Source organism: Indicator indicator, chromosome 13 (genome assembly GCF_027791375.1).
Source record: "Indicator indicator isolate 239-I01 chromosome 13, UM_Iind_1.1, whole genome shotgun sequence".
In the NCBI taxonomy this organism is placed as follows: domain Eukaryota; kingdom Metazoa; phylum Chordata; class Aves; order Piciformes; family Indicatoridae; genus Indicator; species Indicator indicator.
In genome coordinates this window covers 4,198,558-4,219,034 of record NC_072022.1, presented here as the reverse complement: position 1 = coordinate 4,219,034, position 20,477 = coordinate 4,198,558, and the positions used below count along the sequence as shown (strand labels likewise).

The 20,477-nt window shown below is 42.0% G+C and overlaps 1 protein-coding gene across 1 annotated transcript in view; it reads right to left on the bottom strand.

The window, feature by feature from the left end:
* The window catches only part of NYAP2 (neuronal tyrosine-phosphorylated phosphoinositide-3-kinase adaptor 2), a 118,897-nt gene that overhangs the window by 55,283 nt on the left and 43,137 nt on the right, over positions 1-20,477 (bottom strand). The window contains exon 2 of the mRNA XM_054386240.1: positions 15,181-15,479. Coding sequence (XP_054242215.1) covers positions 15,181-15,479 — 299 coding nt within the window. The remainder of the gene's footprint in view (positions 1-15,180; positions 15,480-20,477) is intronic.

Sequence of the window (20,477 nt, the reverse complement as noted above, 5' to 3'; positions counted from 1 at the left end):
TCTGAAATGAGATATTTGTAGCACAAAGGTTACACACAGCTTTCAGACATGCCTGGATAATCTGCCTTCCACAGTTAATTTTGGAAATCCTGAATGCTTCTGGTCATCTCAGCCTTTTTTGTTTACTCTTTGAGGGGAGTGAAATATGAAAATGCTTTATTGGATTGGGTTTTTTATTTGCTCGTTGGGTAAGGAATGAGCTAAAATGTCTAAAAACTACAACAAATGCTGTCGCTTTCTGTTGTCCTTTGGGTGTTTACCAGCTTCTGCAGTCCACAGACCAAGCCTATTTATTGTGCTGTTCACTGTAACGAACAGAATAAAAATATATATAACAGGAAAATTCCACACACACACTCCCCATCTCTATGAGGAGCTCCAGCGTTCAATCTCTTTCTAAATGAAGGAATGGTTTAGGGTCTAAAAATTTTTTAATGTTCTTAAAAAATGTTACTTTAAATGCAGATGGGATTAATCTTGCTGTATTTTGAGGGGTACCTCTATCAAAAAGAGCCTCCAGGAGTGAAAGGAAATAGAATTTCTTTAATTAAAGCCTGAATGTGCTGGATACTGAATCAAAGATGCACAGATCCTGATTTACATCACGTAATTCAGGGGAGAGAATCCAGCTCTAGGGCAGCACTAAACCTATATATGTGTGAGTAAGGTCAAGACTCTGAGTAACCCCACTGGCTTTGCTGAAATGAACTGCTTGTTCAAAGCTGCACATGATCTTAAGTGCATTTCTGCACCAATGCTTATATTAGGTCGGATTTCATTATCTCTGTAGATGAAGTTTGAATATTCTTAGTGAAGCTGAATATAAAGCTGCACAGTCCTCTGAACTGTGCAAGAGATCAGCACTCAGGAGACCCAAGTTTAGTTCATCACTTTGTCAGATGCCGCAGGGCTGTCATCTTACCCCCTAATGCCACTTTTTATCACCTATCTTTTGCCAGTTTAAGCTCTAAGATATTTTTCATAAGGTTTTTATTTTATTTGTTTAGATCAACCCTTGCACTGTGGCTCATTGCATCACTGAAAAGCAACTGTAGAAAACAAAAGCAAATTTCACAGAATCAAAGAATGGCTTGGGTAGGAAGGGACCCTAAAAATAATCTAGACACCTCCTACTAAACCAGGTTGCTCAAGGCCTCACCCAGCCTGACTTGGAGCACTTCCAGGGCAGCCTGTTCCCTGTACCCTCATGGGGAGGAATTGCTTCCTAATGTCTACTGTAAATTCATCTCTTCCAGTTTGAAGCTATTACCCTTCGTCTTGTCAACTACATGCCTTTGTAACAAGTAGCTCTCCAACTATCTTGTCAGCCCCTTCAAATATTGGAAGGGTGTTCTAAGGTCTCTTTGGAGCTTTCTGTCCTCCAGGCTAAATTTAAGCGTATCTGCCAGAAACATGCAGTGCTGAGTGTGCATCCTTTCTTCAAGGAATTTCTGAAGGCAAAAGTTTTTACACAGCCATAAACCAAAAGAGAAGCATCTGAGCAAATGACTGTAGAAACACTGTCAGTAGGTTGAAGTAACATCAGAGAACGTATCTTGGTCACAAAAACCTTTGGCTTTCAAAATAGCATTGTCCTCATGGACACAAATCCTTTTTCCTGCGGGTTCTCTTCTCCTCTTCTGAAAGATGCTAGTAGGAAAAAGCAGAGGGAAAGAACTCTGAAGAAGTGAAAGAACATTCATTCAAACAGCTCTGCAAGCAATAGGTGGTTGCAGCACAGCAATTTCATGCACTACATATTTCTTCCCTCTCCTTAATTTATTAGCTCTTACTGGAAATTATTTGGGCATTTTGAGAGGACAAAACTACACTGAAAATGACTGAAGGACACTGTCATAAAACAATGCTGATGTGCTTGCTACTTGAGAGTCTCATGGCTATGATTAAGGAGATTTCAGGCCCCTTTATTTTAGCTACAGCTTCTTCAGGCTTTGGAAATGATTTATTTCTGGCCTGATTCAAGGTGGTAGAAACCTAGTGGCTTCAGTAGTGATATTCCAGAACTGAACACCAGTATAACAGAGAGCAAAATGGAGCCCTGCAATTACATTCAGGTCTGTGTTTATCAAACAATGCAACCACTGCAAAAAAACCCCAGGCACCGTGGTCAAAGATGTGCTGCTGCCAGGTTCCACTTAGGGCTCTGTACTGGGGCTACAACCCTGAATCCTCATCCCCAGCACCACATCTCATACACCCTGTGCATGCTAAGGTTGCCATACCTGCCTGGGGTTAACCAAAGCCCTGCCACCAGAACCTCCTCCCAGTATGGCAAGGCTGCAGGTCTTTTGTGTTACCAAGATAAGGACAGACCCAAAGGTGTCAGGACATTTCCAAACCTTTGGAGTATCAGCATGTTGGAGAGAGTCCCTTCCCAAACTGCCATGCTCCAGAACAGACCAGCCTCCAGATTTTCTCCACTGTCTGCCTGCCAGTGAACTGAGTGCAAATGGAGGCAAACAAAAAACCTCACAGCAGCATCTTTCAGGTTGCAATGATTTCTGAGCATCCAATGGGAAAAGTATCCATGAACTAGTATGACCAGAGGCAAAGGACCTATGGCACAGCATGGGTAAGAGTTACAGCAGTCCCAGTGGAAGCTGGCTCTGAGGATTACTGGGAAATTGGGAATCTCAGTAAAGGATCCTCACACTGCCCACACAAGCAGCCACTATTAATGCAGTGCTGGTCTGTTCTGGTTCGGAGCCTCCAGTCTGAATATGCCAAGAAGATTTTGCACCAAGTGCAGCACTAGCACTAAAAAAACCCTGTAGCTGCATAATCTGAAGGAATTGTAGCTATGGAAAGCCACTTGGCATGGGAATTATCAAGCACTATTAGATGGATTACGCGCAGACTGCGCAAACAGAACTACTGAATCACGCTTGCAGAGACATTAATTGACAGAGCATATGTTCTCAATTTTCAGTGCCTCTGCTGCTCTGTTGTGGAACCTTCAGAGTCAGGCACTGAAGAGTTAAACATGGCCACAACAGCGTGGAAAACCAGTCACAGAGCATCAAGGTAAAGCCTTTCCGTTTCAAAGCAACATCTGTGGCATCCTCACTGTTATCTTACAGCTGAAATCCGAGCAGCTTTCGCTGGTTCAGTGTAAATGAACAGTTCTCTCTCTATTCGTGCCACTCCCACAACCTGACCGCTGACAACGACGGGTGAGGCAGCCCCCGCCACCTGCTGCCCAGCACCCATTAGAGCCCCATTCTCACAGAGCTGTCACTCTGTGCTAGCTGCCCCCTCTTCCACTCTGTCGCTGCCTATTTCACACTCCCCAAACATCATGCTCCGAAGCATGGTGAGGCTCTGAATTTTGTCTGAGTTTCTGCACTCTGTGCCATACCATTACTGCAAGGGCAGCAGTGTTCCTGCTGAGCTGCAGGAAGAAAAGGTCTCTAGCCTGCTCAGAAAGGGATGCTTCTGGGTATGTCTGAAGAGCTAAGTCCCAACAACTCATGCCTCAGATACGTATGTCATATGAGCTTGGTATGTGGTTGGCATCACTACAATACCAGTAAGCCTTTGAGGCCTGAACTGCTTATTCGTCTGTCATCTGCTGCTCATAGGATTCTGAAGGCCTCTGGAATATCAATAATTTTGATTGGAAGAGGTGTTTAAAATCATCAAGTCCAACCCCATAGGGGTGACTCCTGTCTCCTCCTCAACTCTAAATAAAGTGGTGACAAAATTACAGATGAAGCACAAGTTATCAGCTGCCTCCCACTCAGAGCTTTCTGCATGCCTGGCATCTACAGCTTCATCTTGCTTTTATTTGCAGACTGGTCTAGTGAAACTAGTAGAGCCAGGCCTGATCACCACAAATTCACCTGCTATGGTTGCAGTACTATTTTGACAGTGTTGCATGCAGTTCCAGACAAGCTTCAGGGAAGCCCTTTTCTGTTTCAAATGCCAGCCTTAACCTCATTGTGCCACCTAAGAAGTGATACAGAGGACAAAAAGACAAAGATAGAGCATAAAAAAAGGAACAGAGGAATTGATGCCAGAAGCTGTTCTTGCCTCCCCCATACCTGCAGAACCTGTTGAGTTCAACTCACAGGCAGAACTAGTGGGAACAAGAAAGAGACTTGATTAAAAACTAGCACTCTGCAAGAAAGGGGAAAAAAGACCAAGAAAGGGGAAAAAAGACCAAGAAGCAGAAGGCAGAAGATGGAACAATGAGGGGAAATGGAGCTCACTACCAAAAATGGGAATCTGAGGTAAATGAAAGGCAATTAAAGTGAGAATAGCATCACAGCCTAAAAGATCTTAGCCAAAATCTAATGGAAAAAGCAGACACCAACTCCCAGAGTGTGACTGGAGTGTGAGCCAAGACCACTATTTGTTCCCTAAAGCTCTTTACATCAATGAACTGTTATTTGCTCTTGTCTCTTCAGAACCACAGAAGACCTTCAGCTTCTGGGCTTTTGTTTGCCAAAGCTCATATTTAAGACAATAAACAGGCTAGAAATATCGTTGAGTGGTATAGCTTCAGGTTTGTGCTTGGTCCACATCTGGATGCTTGCTTTTCGTGGCTGTGTGTTTTAGGGTTACTTACCATCTCATTCACCAAAATCTAAGTATTAAGAAAATTCCATTGTCATAGGAAAACCTGTTAAAACCTTCTCAGTTGAGGAGACCTGTGACATCATCATATAGGTCCAAAGGACAGATTTATAGCCAAGCATCCTTTGGTATTCTAACATGAGGAAATTTGAGACAGCCTCTGCAGTCATGCATGGAGAATAAAACACCAGGAATCTCCATCCCAGAAAGCACCGTTAGGGCAAACGGCTCAAAAGTTACAACACAGAGGTGAGATGTTCCAGGCATGTTTTTGCTGAGAGCCCTGTATTTGCAATACTGTTTTGGTTTTGCTGCTAAGGGCAAATGGAGCTAGAATTATTCAGTCATTACATGGAACATGGCTGTGAATTTGAAAGTGGAGTATTATTCATGATTATCTCAGAGAAATGATGGAAGCTACAGTAAATATTGTAACACCACAGTGGAAATGGATATTAAGTGATACCTTTTGATGATATCAAGTACACCAAGCTTCTGCTTTTTACTTCACACATCTAAGCCTCCTTATCCCAAACCAGCAGCAAATGACAGTGGATTTTGGGGAATGTGCTTGTTTGCCATTAGTTCAAAGTTATGGCCATTAAAATTAGCACCAAATTTGGCCCTTTTTTTTTTTTTTTCCCTTTCCTCTTTTTTTTTTTTCCCTTTCCTCTTTCTTTTTTTTTCTTCCCCCTTGTGCATCTAGGAAAAGCCCAGGCTGGTACACTGTGACCTCCAGGGCAGCTGACAGCACCGCAGAAAAGAAGCTGAGCTCGATGGAACTGTTTTTGCTGTGCACATTATCCCAATGCAGCGCTGTTTGCACACGTATGAGTCAAGAGGCATGAAGTGCCAAGCACAGTTGTGGCATGTCAGCCATATGTTGCTTGATGTCATCCAACATTAAGCCAAGCGGAAGAGATGAAAGCAGCAAACCAGTGTACCAACCAAGACTACTATATTCAGTCATTAGAAAGAAATTAGCAATGAAACAGGATAGCCATGACAGGATCTCACCTGGAGCCAGACTTCAGCCTCCTGGGAATCTGATTCTGCTAAGCACTGTGGACTCTCAGTAAAGCCAGTGTCAGTGTGGGGTGCTTGCCTGCCCAGTATCAGCCTCTTGGCAGGAAATGCTTTGAGAGCTCAGTCACGGTCCACTCCATAAGGATTTGTCTCATTTGATTGTTTAAGTGAGAACAGAATTAGGGCAGCAGTTAAAAATAAGGTAATATGAAGAAGTGGAAATCCAATGTATTTGCTGTGGAATGAAACCACAGCTGTTTTCTGCTTCTTTCTTTAATTCCAAATGAGTTTTGCCAGATGCCTATTATCGCAGACCAGCTCTAAGAGCAAAGAGGGACTTTAAGATTTCAGTCTGATCCCTCACACCCTTTACTCATTTGTCCATGATGTCTTTTACAGACAATACCAAAGACAGCATGAAAGTGAAAGTGTACTGTGAGTATTCCAAAGTTGTTATGTTTGTAGTTTCACGGGCATTTCACTTAACAAATTCTGAAAGGCTGTCAAAATGAGGCGAGAGAATTACCTGGATTTCTCTTCCTCTCCTGGCCCTGATTTCTGAGACATTCAGTGATGCAAAATAATGCAAAAATCTAGTGTTCCATAGTGTTTCAGCTCACAGGTGGAAATGCTGAGAATGTGGTTCCCTGAGGTATAAACAAAACAAAAATCGAAATAGAGTCATGAATATGATGCCTTACTTTCTAGGAGTATTCCAGGCTTGACTTACAGTGACCTGATGATAACAAATGGATTATTGACACTATAACCTTACAGTTACAGAGGCTGTCTGTTGAGGGTGCAAACTAATCATGGAGTGGACAAGAAGACCCACATGATCAGAGACTCTCTTGATCATGCTCTTTCTGGTAAAGATTATTGATTCAGACCCCTCAAGAGCACAGCTGAAGCACTTCCAGGGCTGAACTGGCTCTAAAAGCAGCCCAGTGACTTTTCTATGATGTGAAATCTGTGCTAAGACTCTTCCCTAGGCCTCAACTGACTGCATGGATAAGTAGCTTACATTTCCTCACCTTGTTGGTATGTCATGGGACTGCAGTGACACTACTGTCCATGGTGGCAGCAGCCTGGGAAGTTTCCTACTTGGCATGTCTGCAGTATACCCAACACTATTTTGAAGTCATTAAAGGTTTGCCAATTCTGGGGCAGAATGGTGTAAATTCACAAGTGCAGTTTGGGTCTGGGGTTGCAGCCAGGCTTAGGAACTTCAAGGAGCCCTGGTGCCCTGGGTACACAGTGCAGAAAAGCTCACATGCTTAGCAGAGCTCAGCTCAGGGCAGGCAGCCTCCTCCTGGACTGAATGCATCTTCAGTCATCTGGTAAATCAGCACCACACTCCCTGAACTCACATTATTGAGACTTTTCCATTATCAAGCACATCCCAGCTCACATCACCCCTGAGAGCAGGGGGATGTTTGTGCTGCAGGGGTCTGCATGTTCAATGTTGTGCTGTTTTCTGGGGTGCAGCATCTCTTAGTGTATGAGCAACATCCCAGTGTGGAAAAAAAAGAAATGAAGAATACAAAAAGCAACTTTGTGAAATGAAAAAAGAAGAAAAAACACAACCCAAAACACACAGGATAGACTAGCACAACACAGCTAAAGCACCAACTGCTAAGTCTTGGGCACAATGCAGTTCCCAAGAGGGTAACTAGAGCTTCATGTTTTTCACCATGGCATGGTCTATTTTCTGCTCAATGCTTGCAACTTCCATTAGTGTTAATGAGTATGCATACATGCCTGGAGGGTAAGAACATATTCCCACTGTGTCTTCAAAACTTGTTTATAAATCCCTCAAAAAATTACATTGTGTTCACGGTTCTGCTCAGAAAGCCATTACAACAGATATAAGAACTGCTGCTTTCATTTCCTCCTTCACCCTCATGCCTCCTTAGCTGAGAGACCTCAAAAGATGAAGAACTGGAGGAGATAGCATGCACAGGAAAGTAACCCAGTTCTGAGAGCTGTCAGGTGAAAATGGAAATCTCAGCAAAACCAAACCCCCAAACACTGAAAAATTACCACCACCACCAAAAGCGAAGCCCTTGAAAACCTCTAAGCTACTAAATGCTAGAGATTAGACCAAAATCTTACACATATCCCTCCTGCAGAGATTCAAACCCTGCCTTGATCTGATCCTGGACAACCTGCTCTAGGTGACCCTGATTTAGCAGGGCCACTGGACTAGGTGATCTCCAAAGATCCCTTCCAACCCACACCATGCTAGAATTCTATCATTCCTGCTAGAGTGCAGGTCTGGGGGAAAAAGTTGCTTCAGCAACCAGAGGGATCAAATACAGCTGTTCTGCAATGAGCTGAGGCACTGATTAGTAGAGCTCCCCAGCAAAGGCAGGCACTACTGCCACACTCCAGCCTCCAGGCAGTGATGAGGCTTCCAAGATGCAGGGCAGAACCATGGGAAAGAAGCACTTGGTTCAAGTGAAAAATACATTCCTCTAGCTCTGCTGAAGGCACCAAATCTGTCTCCGTGCCACCTGGAACCACAGGGCAGTTTAACTACATATAGTTGGCTTTTAGCCAACTCCAACTCACTCTGCTGGCAACAGGGCATGCTTATTCTGATGCTGGCTTTGACTTTCCCCTGCATCATTTCCAGCTGCCTTCTCCCAGTGTGAACAGTTTCAAGCTGTACTTTCTTGAGCCTCACAGTCTGCAAGTGACACCTTACAGTGTACAAAATATAATGGATAACACAGCACTGAGATAAAAAAATCAGATTAAGGTATATGGAGGAATGTGGCCAACAGGTCAAAGGAAGAGATTCTGTTCTTTTGCTCTGCTCTGGTGAGACCCCACCTGCAGTGTTGTGTCTGGCTCTGGATTCCTCAGCACAAAAATGACATAGACCTGTTGGAATAGGGCCAGAGAAGGCCAGAAAAATGATCAGAGGGCTGGAATGCCTCTCCTGTGAAGAAAGACTGAGACACTGTTATTTAGCCCAAAGAAGAGAAGGCTCTGCAGAAACCTTTTTGCAGCCTTTTGCTACTTAAAGCAGCCTATAAAAGAGACTGGGACAGACTTTTTAGCAGAGCCTGTTGCAATAAGGCAAAGGGTGGTGGTTTTAAACCAAAATAAGTGAAATTTAAACTAAATAGAAGGAAATTTTGTACACTAAGGATGCTGAGACACTAGCACAGGTTTCCCAGAAGGGTACTATATGCAGGGGGGGTTGGACTAGATGACCTTTAAAGCTGCCTTCCAACCCAAACCGTTCTGTGATTACATGATGGAAAACAGACATTGCTGTACCCAGGCTTGGATTATACCTTTCTAGGCCATGTGAACATGCTGTCTTTTTGTGAGTCAAATGTTATGCTGTAGGAAAATAGAAAATGGTCTAAAACCCATACACTGCACAACAGGCAAGAGCCCAGGCCTCGCAGGTAACATGACACACAGTAGGCCCAGCTGAGCACCCACCTGAGGAGCCCTTGCCCTGGGAGAATGCCTTGGTGGCTGAACCTCAGGAGAAGTACAGTCTGTCCTGGCACCACAAAAAAGCCCTTCACTTCTTTTCAGACTTCCATCCCAGCATGGGCGAAGCATTGCAACTCTTGGTGAGAGGGTGTGTGTTAGCAAGAGCATCCACATGAATCTTGTGCTCACTATGCAGGGTTCTGAGAGACCTTGCTGTAAGATGCTTCTGCCCTGACCTGCCCAACTCACTGCCCTGCCACAGGTCCTGCCCAACAGCACCCATGTCCCAAAGACATATCCCTGAAATATTGCATTCTGCTGTCTCAGCACTGGGCTGTCACATACGGCATGAGGCCAAGAAGACAGCCCAGAAACAGCAGCATCTTCAACTGCCCATAGCTCTACCCACCAGAACTCATCTGTCAGTCCCTTTAGACTCATTAGATCTGAACAGGGCTCATTAGTGATACTTCTTTAGTGGGCAGAGATGAAAAGATGCAGGAAGATCTGGCTATAAGGAAGGACATGACAGGGTTACTGCAGAAGACACTCAAAGTTCAGGTTAAACACATTATTTGCTAAAGTAGGAAATAAAATGAAGCTAGCACCATGCAAAACCAGCAAAGTACTAAATCACTCTAATCCACATTCTGTTTAATGAGAGCAGCACAATTTCAAGTTTACAGTGCAGAGTCACCACTCCAGCTGACAGAAAACTAGATTTACAAGAAGGACCAGCTGGACTTCAACCCTAGTTACAGCTACTGTAACAGCTTTTCTCCAGGGGAAAATTTTCCTCACAAGTTGCCCACCTTTAGAGATTTCAGAACAACAGAGAGAGGCTCCCACTGAATAGGCTTAGAGAGCAACAAGAAGGGTTTTCTTCTTCCACACTCAGAAGGAAACCACTAAACAAACAGAATGGATTTGGGAGGTGGAGATCGCTGCAAGTATTTTCATGTATCAGACCTAAACTTGTGGGCTCTGGCAGCAGTGGGATTATAACCCTGAACAGCATACTGAACACGCTACTCTGAGTTTTAGTTTGAATTTGTGCGCACATTAGTACATTCATGCATCACACACAACTTGCATTTTCGTTATAGATAAATGACTAGATCATTAAACATAAATGTATTATGCATTTCTAATCCATATATTTACATAAAGTAGTCACCATCCATATTACTATATAGAATTTTATGAAAAGTTAACTTCTACATGCAATTCACTTACACCTCCTCCTGTATTTTGCACTGCAGCTGATCTCTGAACCTTTCCTGTGGACATCCAGTGACCATATTAAAAAGCACCACTTGAGGCTGGTTACATTCACTTTACACACCCTGATTTATTATTTTCTTTTTCTGTAAGTTTGGGCACTGAATGAACAATAATTAGACAAACTCCTGAATTTTCTCAATGTAGAACCTTGCAGGATTGATTAGATATGCCTTCCATACTGAAATGTTATTTAAAATTACCATTTCCCAGGGTCACTTCTCACTTCCAGGGTGTGATGAATGGGACACAGGGTTTTTTTGTTGTTGATGTTTTTTTTTTGTTGTTCCTACCAGAGTCTGAAAACTCTGCAATAAAGACAACTCACAGTTTTTAAAACAACCTTGTAGAAATCTGTCATGAAGGAGAAAAGCATGGGGTGGAAGATACTTGATGGGTGGATAGAGAGGGAGCTGGAACAGTAAAAAAGGGAATACTGAAGCATAAGAAGGGACACAAAAGTGTGGACATGCAGCAACAAAATTGGTCAAGGAGACTGAGGCTGGGGAGTGCTCTTGCAGGCAAAGCCCAGGCAGACTGGGATGAAACACCCAAACAGAAGTGTTATCACACTATTGTACGATGAGACAGGGCTAATGCATGTCAGCACAACTTCAGAGAAGATTCTCACCTTCCTACAAACTCCAAAGCAAGAGCACTCTAGAAGTGTATAGAGCCAGTGTCGCTGGTACTGATGTTGTTTCTGCTCCAGGAGGAAAAGATCTTTGAAGCTCACAACCAAATTTCTGCTGGCACTTACTTCAGCAAAGTCAGACTTTTATTCCAAACAATGTCATGTTGTGGTAGTTATTATGAGAGAATGGGTTCAATAGTTTGACTGTACCATGATCAGAATAAAAGTTACCATCAGAAACTCCTTCTGTTTGTATAAACTCAATCATTATCAGAACACAAAAAATAAACATGTTCTCTGTGGTTGCTTAGAAAATGACACAAATTCCTTTTCCAGGTGACCTTAGCATCAGACAATAGACATTACACTCTAAATTATTCTGCAATGCCACAAAAAAAAAAAAAAAAAAAAAAAAAAAAAAAAAAAAAAGAGAGGGAGAGAGAAACAGTTTTGTGACAACTCCTTTGTGGAGATCACACAATCCTTGGAGAAAAACTGGAGTTTTCATCATTTTTTCCCTGAGTTCCTAAGAAAAGCTGCAGCCTTTCAGCCTGCCAATGCCACAAACACATGCAGTTGTGTGAGACATATGCACAAAGAGCTAAGAGCTTCACAGGTTTCTTTGGGCTAGGCAGAATTCCAGGTACTAAATTTGTTGGGAATTAACTGCAGTTCAACAGTAATAATTTCGTATTCTGGGACAAAGTTGGTTTAATATTTGTACTAAATTGATATTATAGATAATGAACTCTAACTTTCATCTGGTTCTGCTCATCCTTAGATGACCACAATTTATATATAAACATTCCTATGATAGGCAGATGCCAACTGTGAAAATTCCTTCATTGAAAGAAATATACTACCTTGGAGTGCACAGGTACTAACAAAGCATTTTAGAAATCCAGCCTGTCTGGCCAAATACCAAATTCTACCACCACTAAGTATATCTCAGGCTTTAAAAGCTGACAGCTCACTTCAAAAGACCCCTGCAATCTGATCTTTCTTCCTACATATCAAAGTCTTTGGTGAAATCCCTGTAAGTCTGGTGCAAGTGTTGAACAGCCAGGGGAGGTTTTGATTGGCTATTAGGAAAATTTCTTCCACAAAAGGGTTGTCAAGCCCTGGAACATGCTGCCCTGGGAAGTGGTAGAGTCACCATCCCTGGAGGGGTTTAAAAGATGTGTAGATGTGGTGCTGAGGGATGTGGTTTAGTGGTGATCTGGCAGTGTTTTGGTTAATGGTTGGATTTAATGATCTTAAAGGTCTCTTCCAGCCTAAACAATTCTGTGATTCCATGATTCTATATAAAACCAGACACAGAAAAACAATGGTGTGGTTAAAGGGCTCTGTCAATTTGAAATCTCCAGAAACAGCTTCATGATCCTCTACATGTAGTTGCTGCACAACCTACTGATCCTCTACTGTTGTTGCACTACATATAAACCAATAGAATGAATCTAATACAGGTCATATATTAAGTATAATAGAGTCCCTCAATATTCCCTGAAGGCACTTAGTCACACTAAAAGGTAACACTTAAGTATTACCTTTTATGCTAGTGATGGAGCATTGCTCATTCATCAGTTCTTTCCAGAGATCTTGTTATGAATATTCAGCTCATGATTAGAGCAATGATGCCAGAGAGCCCTGCACCTTAGTACTAGGTGTAGGAGTACTACTGTCATACAGATTAACCAAGGTGAACACTGTTACAATACCACTCACAACCATCATGTGATGGAACAGATGAAGCTCAGCCTTTGGAGAGTAGGAGGAGGCCAAGTGGAAACAGAAATGTCAATCCATTTCAAACTCTGAAATCTGTCAGAAGAGACATGATGATGGATTATGTCCTTGGTGTCAATGTTGGATGGCAAGAGGTGACAGAGAAAGGGAAGCAAAATTTTCAGAATAATAATGTTGAAGAAGATCTAGTTCATGAGGACACACTGCTTGAGGAGTCTGTCCTAGCTCCTAGAATGGTTAAAGGCTTGGATGTATTTCAGTTCTCACTATCATTATCATTATTGCTACTTTAGAGCAATAATGATAATGTCAAAAGTCTTTCACTTCTCAGTAAATGAGGAAAAGGGCTGGGTATGTAAAACAGACCTCACATATCATCCCTTTGCATAAAAGGGATCTAAACCAGACTCCATTCCTAATCATCTTAGAGACAATGCCAGCTACACTGGAGAGCACAACATACTGTGTGACTCAATGAACCCTTGTATGAATATTCACTGAGGAAATCAGAAAACATCAGAGCCTATCTTACTGCCCTGGCTGCAAAGTAAACTTCATTTAGCCTTGGTAATTCTGGCCATGCAGACTCAGGAAGAAACAGTGATGATATGTATTAAAGAATTTAAACTATTTTTTAAAAGGAACTTGGGAGTAAATTAAGAGCTTCTGCCTTCCACTTCAGAGCACATCAGGCAGAGAGGTCTGTGCCATGCATTCTGCTCTTATACTAAATTAAAGACTTGAAAAATTCTCTGATATGAGATTTTAAATCTGTCTTTAGCACACATCTGAATGGTTTCTTTGCAGGATTTGATCTAGTAAAACCATGGCAAACTGGTTTTATTAGGGACAGCTAGTTAATCCTCAGATCTCTCACTTTAGTTGGTTCAGTGGCGTTGATGCAATGGGCACTGTAGAGAGCAAGCCATGAGAGCAGTGGTGAATGTCCTATGCAAAATAATGACTAACAAAACCATAAATGAATCTATGGCTTTGTTCAGTGTTTGTGTTTAGCCTCACAATCATAGTCATGCATGCCACCAGCTAAAATACAGATTCCTTTCCATTTTTATTATCACTGTTGACTTCTTACAAGCAGGCTTGCTTAGGAGGGGTTGTAGCATGAGTGTAACTAACAAGGATTTCTGGCCACAAGAGCAAGCAAAAAGGACATGCACGAAGAGCACAACATTCCACATGGGATATCAACACTGATCAGCAACAGAGCAGTGAGAGAGACAAGCACTGATCAAAACAATTTGTCCCTAAGGGCTCCTTCTTGCAGCTCACACTGTGAAGCAGAGTCATCCTGATCTCTTCTAGCAGGGAGTACAGCTGGTCCTACCACTCCACAAAATGCATGGCAGAAAGGACAGATAAGATCCCCATAGCTTATCTTTAGTAATAGTTCAGAATAAAAAATTAATATAATTATTCCACACATTTGTTTATTTTCTTCTGAATACTGCATTAGCTGAAACATAACTGGGAGTAATGGGCAGAGAAAATGTAAACCTGTAAGATTACTTGGGGACTGGAGCACCTCTCCTGTGAAGACAAGCTGAGAGAGCTGGGATTGTTCAGTCTGAAGAAGAGAAGGCTTCAGGGAGACCTTAGAGCAGGCCTTCAAGCATTTGAAACAGACCAACAGGATAGCTTGAGAAGGATGTGTTACAAAGGTATGTATGTAGTGACAGGACAAGGGGTAATGACTTCAAACTGGAAAAAAAAGGATTTAGACTAGATGTTGGGAAGAAATGCTTCCCATGAAGGTAGTAAGGCACTGGAACAGGCTGCCCAGAGATGTTATGGGGATTCCAATCCTGGAAGTGTTCAAAGCTGGGTTGCATGGGGCCTTGAGCAACCTGGTCTAACTGGTGTCCCTGCCCATCGGGGGGGGGAGGGGGGGGGGGAGGGGGCTGGAACTAGATGACCTTTAAGGTCCCTTCTAACCTAAATCATTCTGTGATTCTAGCATCTCGGGGAAATTTTTATCACTGGATGATATTTCTTTGCTGTAGACTTTCAAGATCTCATATAGTAATCTTTTTAATGTCTTGTGTTCTTCACCTTTTTACTGAGGAAGTTCCTTTCTCAACCTGTGATTTGCCCAGTTCTAGCAGTCTTTGGCTAGCATGCAGATAGCATTGTCCTACATGACATCTGTTAACAATCTCTTCTTCCCTTCACTCTGAGTAAATTCAACTCATTCCCCAGTATATAACTACTCCATGTAAGTGGTACGGTTCTGTAAGAAATGTCAGTTGGCAACTACCCACTGGTTCGAAATGCAGAGAGCGCTCATCTGGGATACCTGTGCTGGCTGCCAGACAGGTAAGGAAGCACACAGGTAATTCTTAAATGCAAGATTATCAGCACATAATCTTAACACTGGTTCACCACAACCTTTTTGTCCAAAGATCTATAGTGTTTACCTTCAGTCCTGTCTGGTAGTTTCCCACTTTTACTTGTTGTTCCAGTGTTGACTGTTTCAGATGAGGTGCTCAGTTTGGTGTTGGGGTCTCGCTTAGGTTTTGGAGGTGGTTGCTTTCGAGAGCTGCTGCTTTCATCATCGGTTCCTCCAACAGAATGAAGAGACTGGGATCTCACGGTAAAGCCACTGGAGCAAGGATGTGGCAATCTGTCCTGAGGAGCCGGCATCGTCATAAATCCCATGCGGAAATGTTTCCCCACATAGCTTCCTTCGTTTCCTCTCACTACTTCTCCACCTATGCTGTAAGAGAAAATATGCATGCAAGTAAATAATCCACTTTTGGATGAATTGTACCTTGGTCTTGGCTGTGACGAGCAAACTGAACTTCTAAATTTGGGAAGAAGCAATGCTCTTTTCTTAAAGCAAGATGACTGCTAAAACAGTCTACTGCTCAACTGAAGTTGAACGTAAGTGAAAGGCAGATATACCACTACACACTTACTCCAAATTTAACCAGAAGAAAATGAGAAAAGCTTTTGTCTAAAGAACAAGAATTTAGAACTGAACTTTGAAGAAGACAAGGGACTGTGAATAGGGCAAAGATCACTGGTCTAGAAAGATGGTGTCGTGTATTGATTCACAGTAACTTTTGCCTGAAAACACTCATGTACCTAGGGACATAAGGCTTTTGGGGTTCAGCCAATCATTTCCCTCCAGGTTAAAGAAGTTGGGTATAGGAAACTGAACTCTAACATCTCATCAAATCCACCTGAAACTGCGACATGAGCAGTACCAGACTAGTAAGATACAAACGTAAGAGATGAAAAGGCAATGCGACACCAGGAAGAAAAAAATTCTTCAACCATTCTGAAACATAGAAGAAGGAAAGCTTAGCTGACACAAGTGGTGCCATATCAAGTACTACATTGTGCCATGGATGCCAGGACTGAGAACCTGATGTTATTGCTGCTACATTCACAGATGCTTATCAGTTCTGAAAAGCTGCTCTTACTGGTGTTTATGCCATAAACCTAGAGCACATTTCAGTTAAAGTAATTCAGCAACTATTCAAAGAAGCTCAGCAACACACACAGGTAAATGTGGGCCTGTTTGCAAGCAGTTTTGAAATGGTATCACTGTGGGCACATCAATATGTCAATATGAGAACTGTGAAGTCCCAGTTCCTCTTTCCCCTTCACATGGAATGAAGTTCTATACAGGGTCAATCTGCTCCCAAGTATGTTATTCTGTGTTGCCATGGGCTGGTGCTGGAACACATTTTGTTCATTAAAAGGCATGAACACTTCTCAGTGGTTCATGTGAAGGGTGAGTAAGGTCACTTTGTTCTTTAATGCTGCCATCACCTCCATCACAGGTAATACACAAGCTGCATGTAATCTAAAAAGCTGTCCTAAAAGTATCAATTTGGCACTGTGCATGACAAAGCAGAACCTTTGTTTGCTTACTGTTATCCTTGCATTTTGAATTAATTTCTGCTAGTGGAGAGGTCCACTTTTCAAATTGGTAATGACTGGGCAGATCTAGCTGAACATGTGTCATTGACGCTTGCCATCACAGGGGTATACACATGTGCTCTAGGTATGCACATGGTGGTTCATGTCCATACCTGAGTTATTACCATCTTCTAATTGGCACCAATTCCAGAAGGATTTGCAGCCAGAAAGATCAAAAGGTAGAAGTCATTAATTTGAAGATTAATAAAAAACATGTAGCTAATTTAAATGATTAACAATTCCTCTACTAATATATCATAAATTGTTCTGAAAATAATATAATCCTCCAATGTCAGACTACGTGAAGGGCCTGTCACCTTCTTTATTATCCAAATATGCAGCAGAACATCCAAACAGCTGAGGAGTCTGCTTCTTTTCTCAATTCCATTGGATAAATCACTTTTGGCAAACAAAATTCCAGTTTGCCATGTTCCTGCCATTAAAATTCTTATCAAGGTTATGTTATTTAACTAATGCATTTACTTCACTGCTGTGTGGAGGTGTTTAAACCACACACTATAGCACAGATCTGCTCTGGATGGACCTGCACAAGTTCCCCTGAGCTGATGGGTTTTAACCTTTTCTTAAGAATCCACAAAACTATTTATACGAAACATACTTATTTTCCCCCAACTGTTACATCTTGTATTCCAGAAACAAAAACTTCCAACTATAAGTCTAGTGTCCAAATGCACCATCTCATTGAACTATTACACCTATGTCCTCTCTTTTTCCTCCCCCTAATTTTTTCATTCTGAATTCCTTTCAACGTCACATGCGGAAACCTGTCTTACCCGCATTGTATTGACTCCAGAAGAAATAGCCCACATCCAGGGCAGAGAGAGGTTGCAAGTACAGATGGGAACAGACCTTGCTGTGCTGCTTCATGGAAATCTGGTCTTGCTTTTCTACGTTCTCTGCTCAGCTACTACACAAAACCAGCAGGACACTATTTCCCTCTTTTCAGCAACATTTAAAAGAGAGCCTCTTTATCTCTGAGCTTAGAAGCCAACCCTCAGCTGATGTTCAGACAGTGTATACCTCATGTTGCTCAAGTTACATCATGAAATCAGCCAGAATTAAGGGATTTATTTATATATCCTCCTGCTTGCAACCAGTCAGGGACTGGGATTGTCTCACCCTAGCACAACAGGCTGGGAAAGGTTTATATGCACCTTGATGCATAAATGACTAGAGACAGAATGGGGAGAATAATTGTGCAGCTCTCACTCCATTATTTCTGACAGGAAAGAGCCTGTGCTCTTCATTGTACTGATAATGAATTCTATCTCATTTCCAAACTGTATTATGTGAGTTGCTGCAAGTATTACCCAGTTTATTAATATATATGGAAATACGGATTTGGATTATTCCTCTGGGAGGTTTCAATTTGAACTTGGCCAGGTTCAACTGCTTCTCTGACAAAGAATTATGTACAGTGTTCAAGTAACCGTTAAAAACATGAGACATTTGTCTACAAAGACAGACATGAATTATATAGTAACACAATTAATCATATGATCACTTGGGTTACATGCTCACAGCAAAGCTGACTCTGTGCTGAAAAAGCACTTTGGCATTTGCTAGGTCTGGTGATGGATGCTGCAGTGAATGGACAAAAGGCCAGTGCAGGGACATTGGCTCCAGACACACTTTAGAAGAGTGTTCTGAAGGAGCTCCCCTTTCAAACACATGGTACAGGCTTCTCCAAAGCCAACCTTACAAGTCCAGTGTAGACCATGAAACGCTGCCAGGTTACATGCTCCCTCCTTAGGCGCATTAGAAAGTTAATGAGTTTCCCATCCCTCTCCCTCTTCCACACAGTTCTGGAACTGGATCATTATAACAAATACCAGAGCAGCTGGATCTGCCTTAAATCAACAACAGTGGATTTCAGCTTTCATATCCAAATTGTGGACGAAAGCTCCAGCTGATGGGTCTGATAAGTCTTGTTTTACTTCAGGTAAAACCTTGTCTTGCTGGAGATAAACCTCCAGGGTTTATCTCTTGGCTGGGATTTTTTAGGTAAGAAGTGGGTTAGCATAAAACCGTACTAATCTAGCTGTTCCTACTTGCAACATCAGACAGACTGGATACAAGCTGCAATGATCACAGTTCTGGACACATCACAGCTCAGCTTATTAGCAAGTAGATACTGGAACACTGACCAAACTATGGCACAGAATAACTAAAACATTGATGAGTTTGAACAGCTACAGATGAAAAAGTCTTGTATATTATCCATTTCATCACACATCACAAGAGGGCAAGTTATGGAAGAACATTTAAAATCAACACAGAAAATATTCTAAATGGACAGAACATAGGCAAGGTTATTTCCACTTTGTTTTGCCAAAAGTCATAACATTCCTATTAACTAGGAAGAAATTTTCATTTATTGAGTTAAAAAACTAAGAAAAAGGTTTCTGATCACATTGCTGAAATATACACAGCAAAGAACTGTCCAGAGACTGCTTACATTGGTGTGGTACTTTTCATTTGTACTGTTCCTACTTAGCACTGCAAATAACAGTTTTAATTTGCTGTGAAGTTTCACTACCTGGTCCAGGCAGGAATGGAACTAATTTCTGGAAAACAAATTTATAATTGTGTGAAAACTTTTGCTTTATTTGGTGTTACTGCTTTAACTATAAGCCATGTGGAAGATGAAATCCCTCAGTGATTCTGTAAGGAGTATAGAATTCTTGGAAATATCTGAGACCCATACAGTCAGAATACCCTAAAGCTACATTTTCTTCCCAGCCATCTATCTACCCTTGTTCTTGGTATTCATCCAGAAATTCTCTTTTCAGTTCAGAGGTACAACAGATTAGCTTCATGCCTCAGGCACTGAGAACCACTTGGTGGTTCTCCTAATCTTTGTATGGTTTCTGTTTTTATTTCTATGCTCCTTTACATGAGATTTACTCACTTTTTATCCACAAATTCAAAAGGACAACCACAGCTGATTATGAGACTTGACCTCCTGAGCAGGAGGAAGGGAAATATACTGACATGGCACCTTTGAAGGCATTGCTGTGTAGGAGATACATCCACCCCAGTCTGGAACCACAGCAGGTCACTGTCCTTCTCCAAGTGTTGAAACTCCAGACAACCAGGAGAAGCCATTTCAATAGAAGCTGCTCACTCCTCTTGTGCCTGAGGAAGACTCAGTCCCAGACACTGATTTTTTACCTGGCAGAAGCTGATCAGGGAATTTCTGCAGGCTTCTATGCAGAAAGCAGAGAGAACTACGAAGTCCAGGCCAAACACATGGAGATGGCCAGGCCCCTCCCTGGGAAAGCTCCAAGCCCACGCAGTGCTACCTCCCCACCCCCAACACATCTAATCCATCAGGAAAGCCATGTGAGTCAGAGACTGAAGAAAAGAGAAGCCACAAAAAAGTAACTGCAATGACGTAGGAAGGGTTTTATAAGTCCATCATAAAAATGACTAACCATCAGCAAAAATAGAAAAGGGATAAAAATACTTAACTAAAGCATAGCATATGAGCCGGCTTGACTGATGAAACAGCATCTCATCCCTCACTGTATCCACCTTTTCAGGGTTAAGAGAATAGCTGCAGTCATTTTAACCACTTCCTTACACCCAGCTCCTCTGCTCACAGCAAATGTTCTGAGTATAAAGGGCTGAAATGGCTTTGAAATGTCTATTCCCCATCAGAATAAATTATACACACATATACTAAGGATGACACATTTTACTTTGTATCTGAGAAGCACTTTCAAGATTAGCATAAATTATATTTGTAAATTAGAGGTTG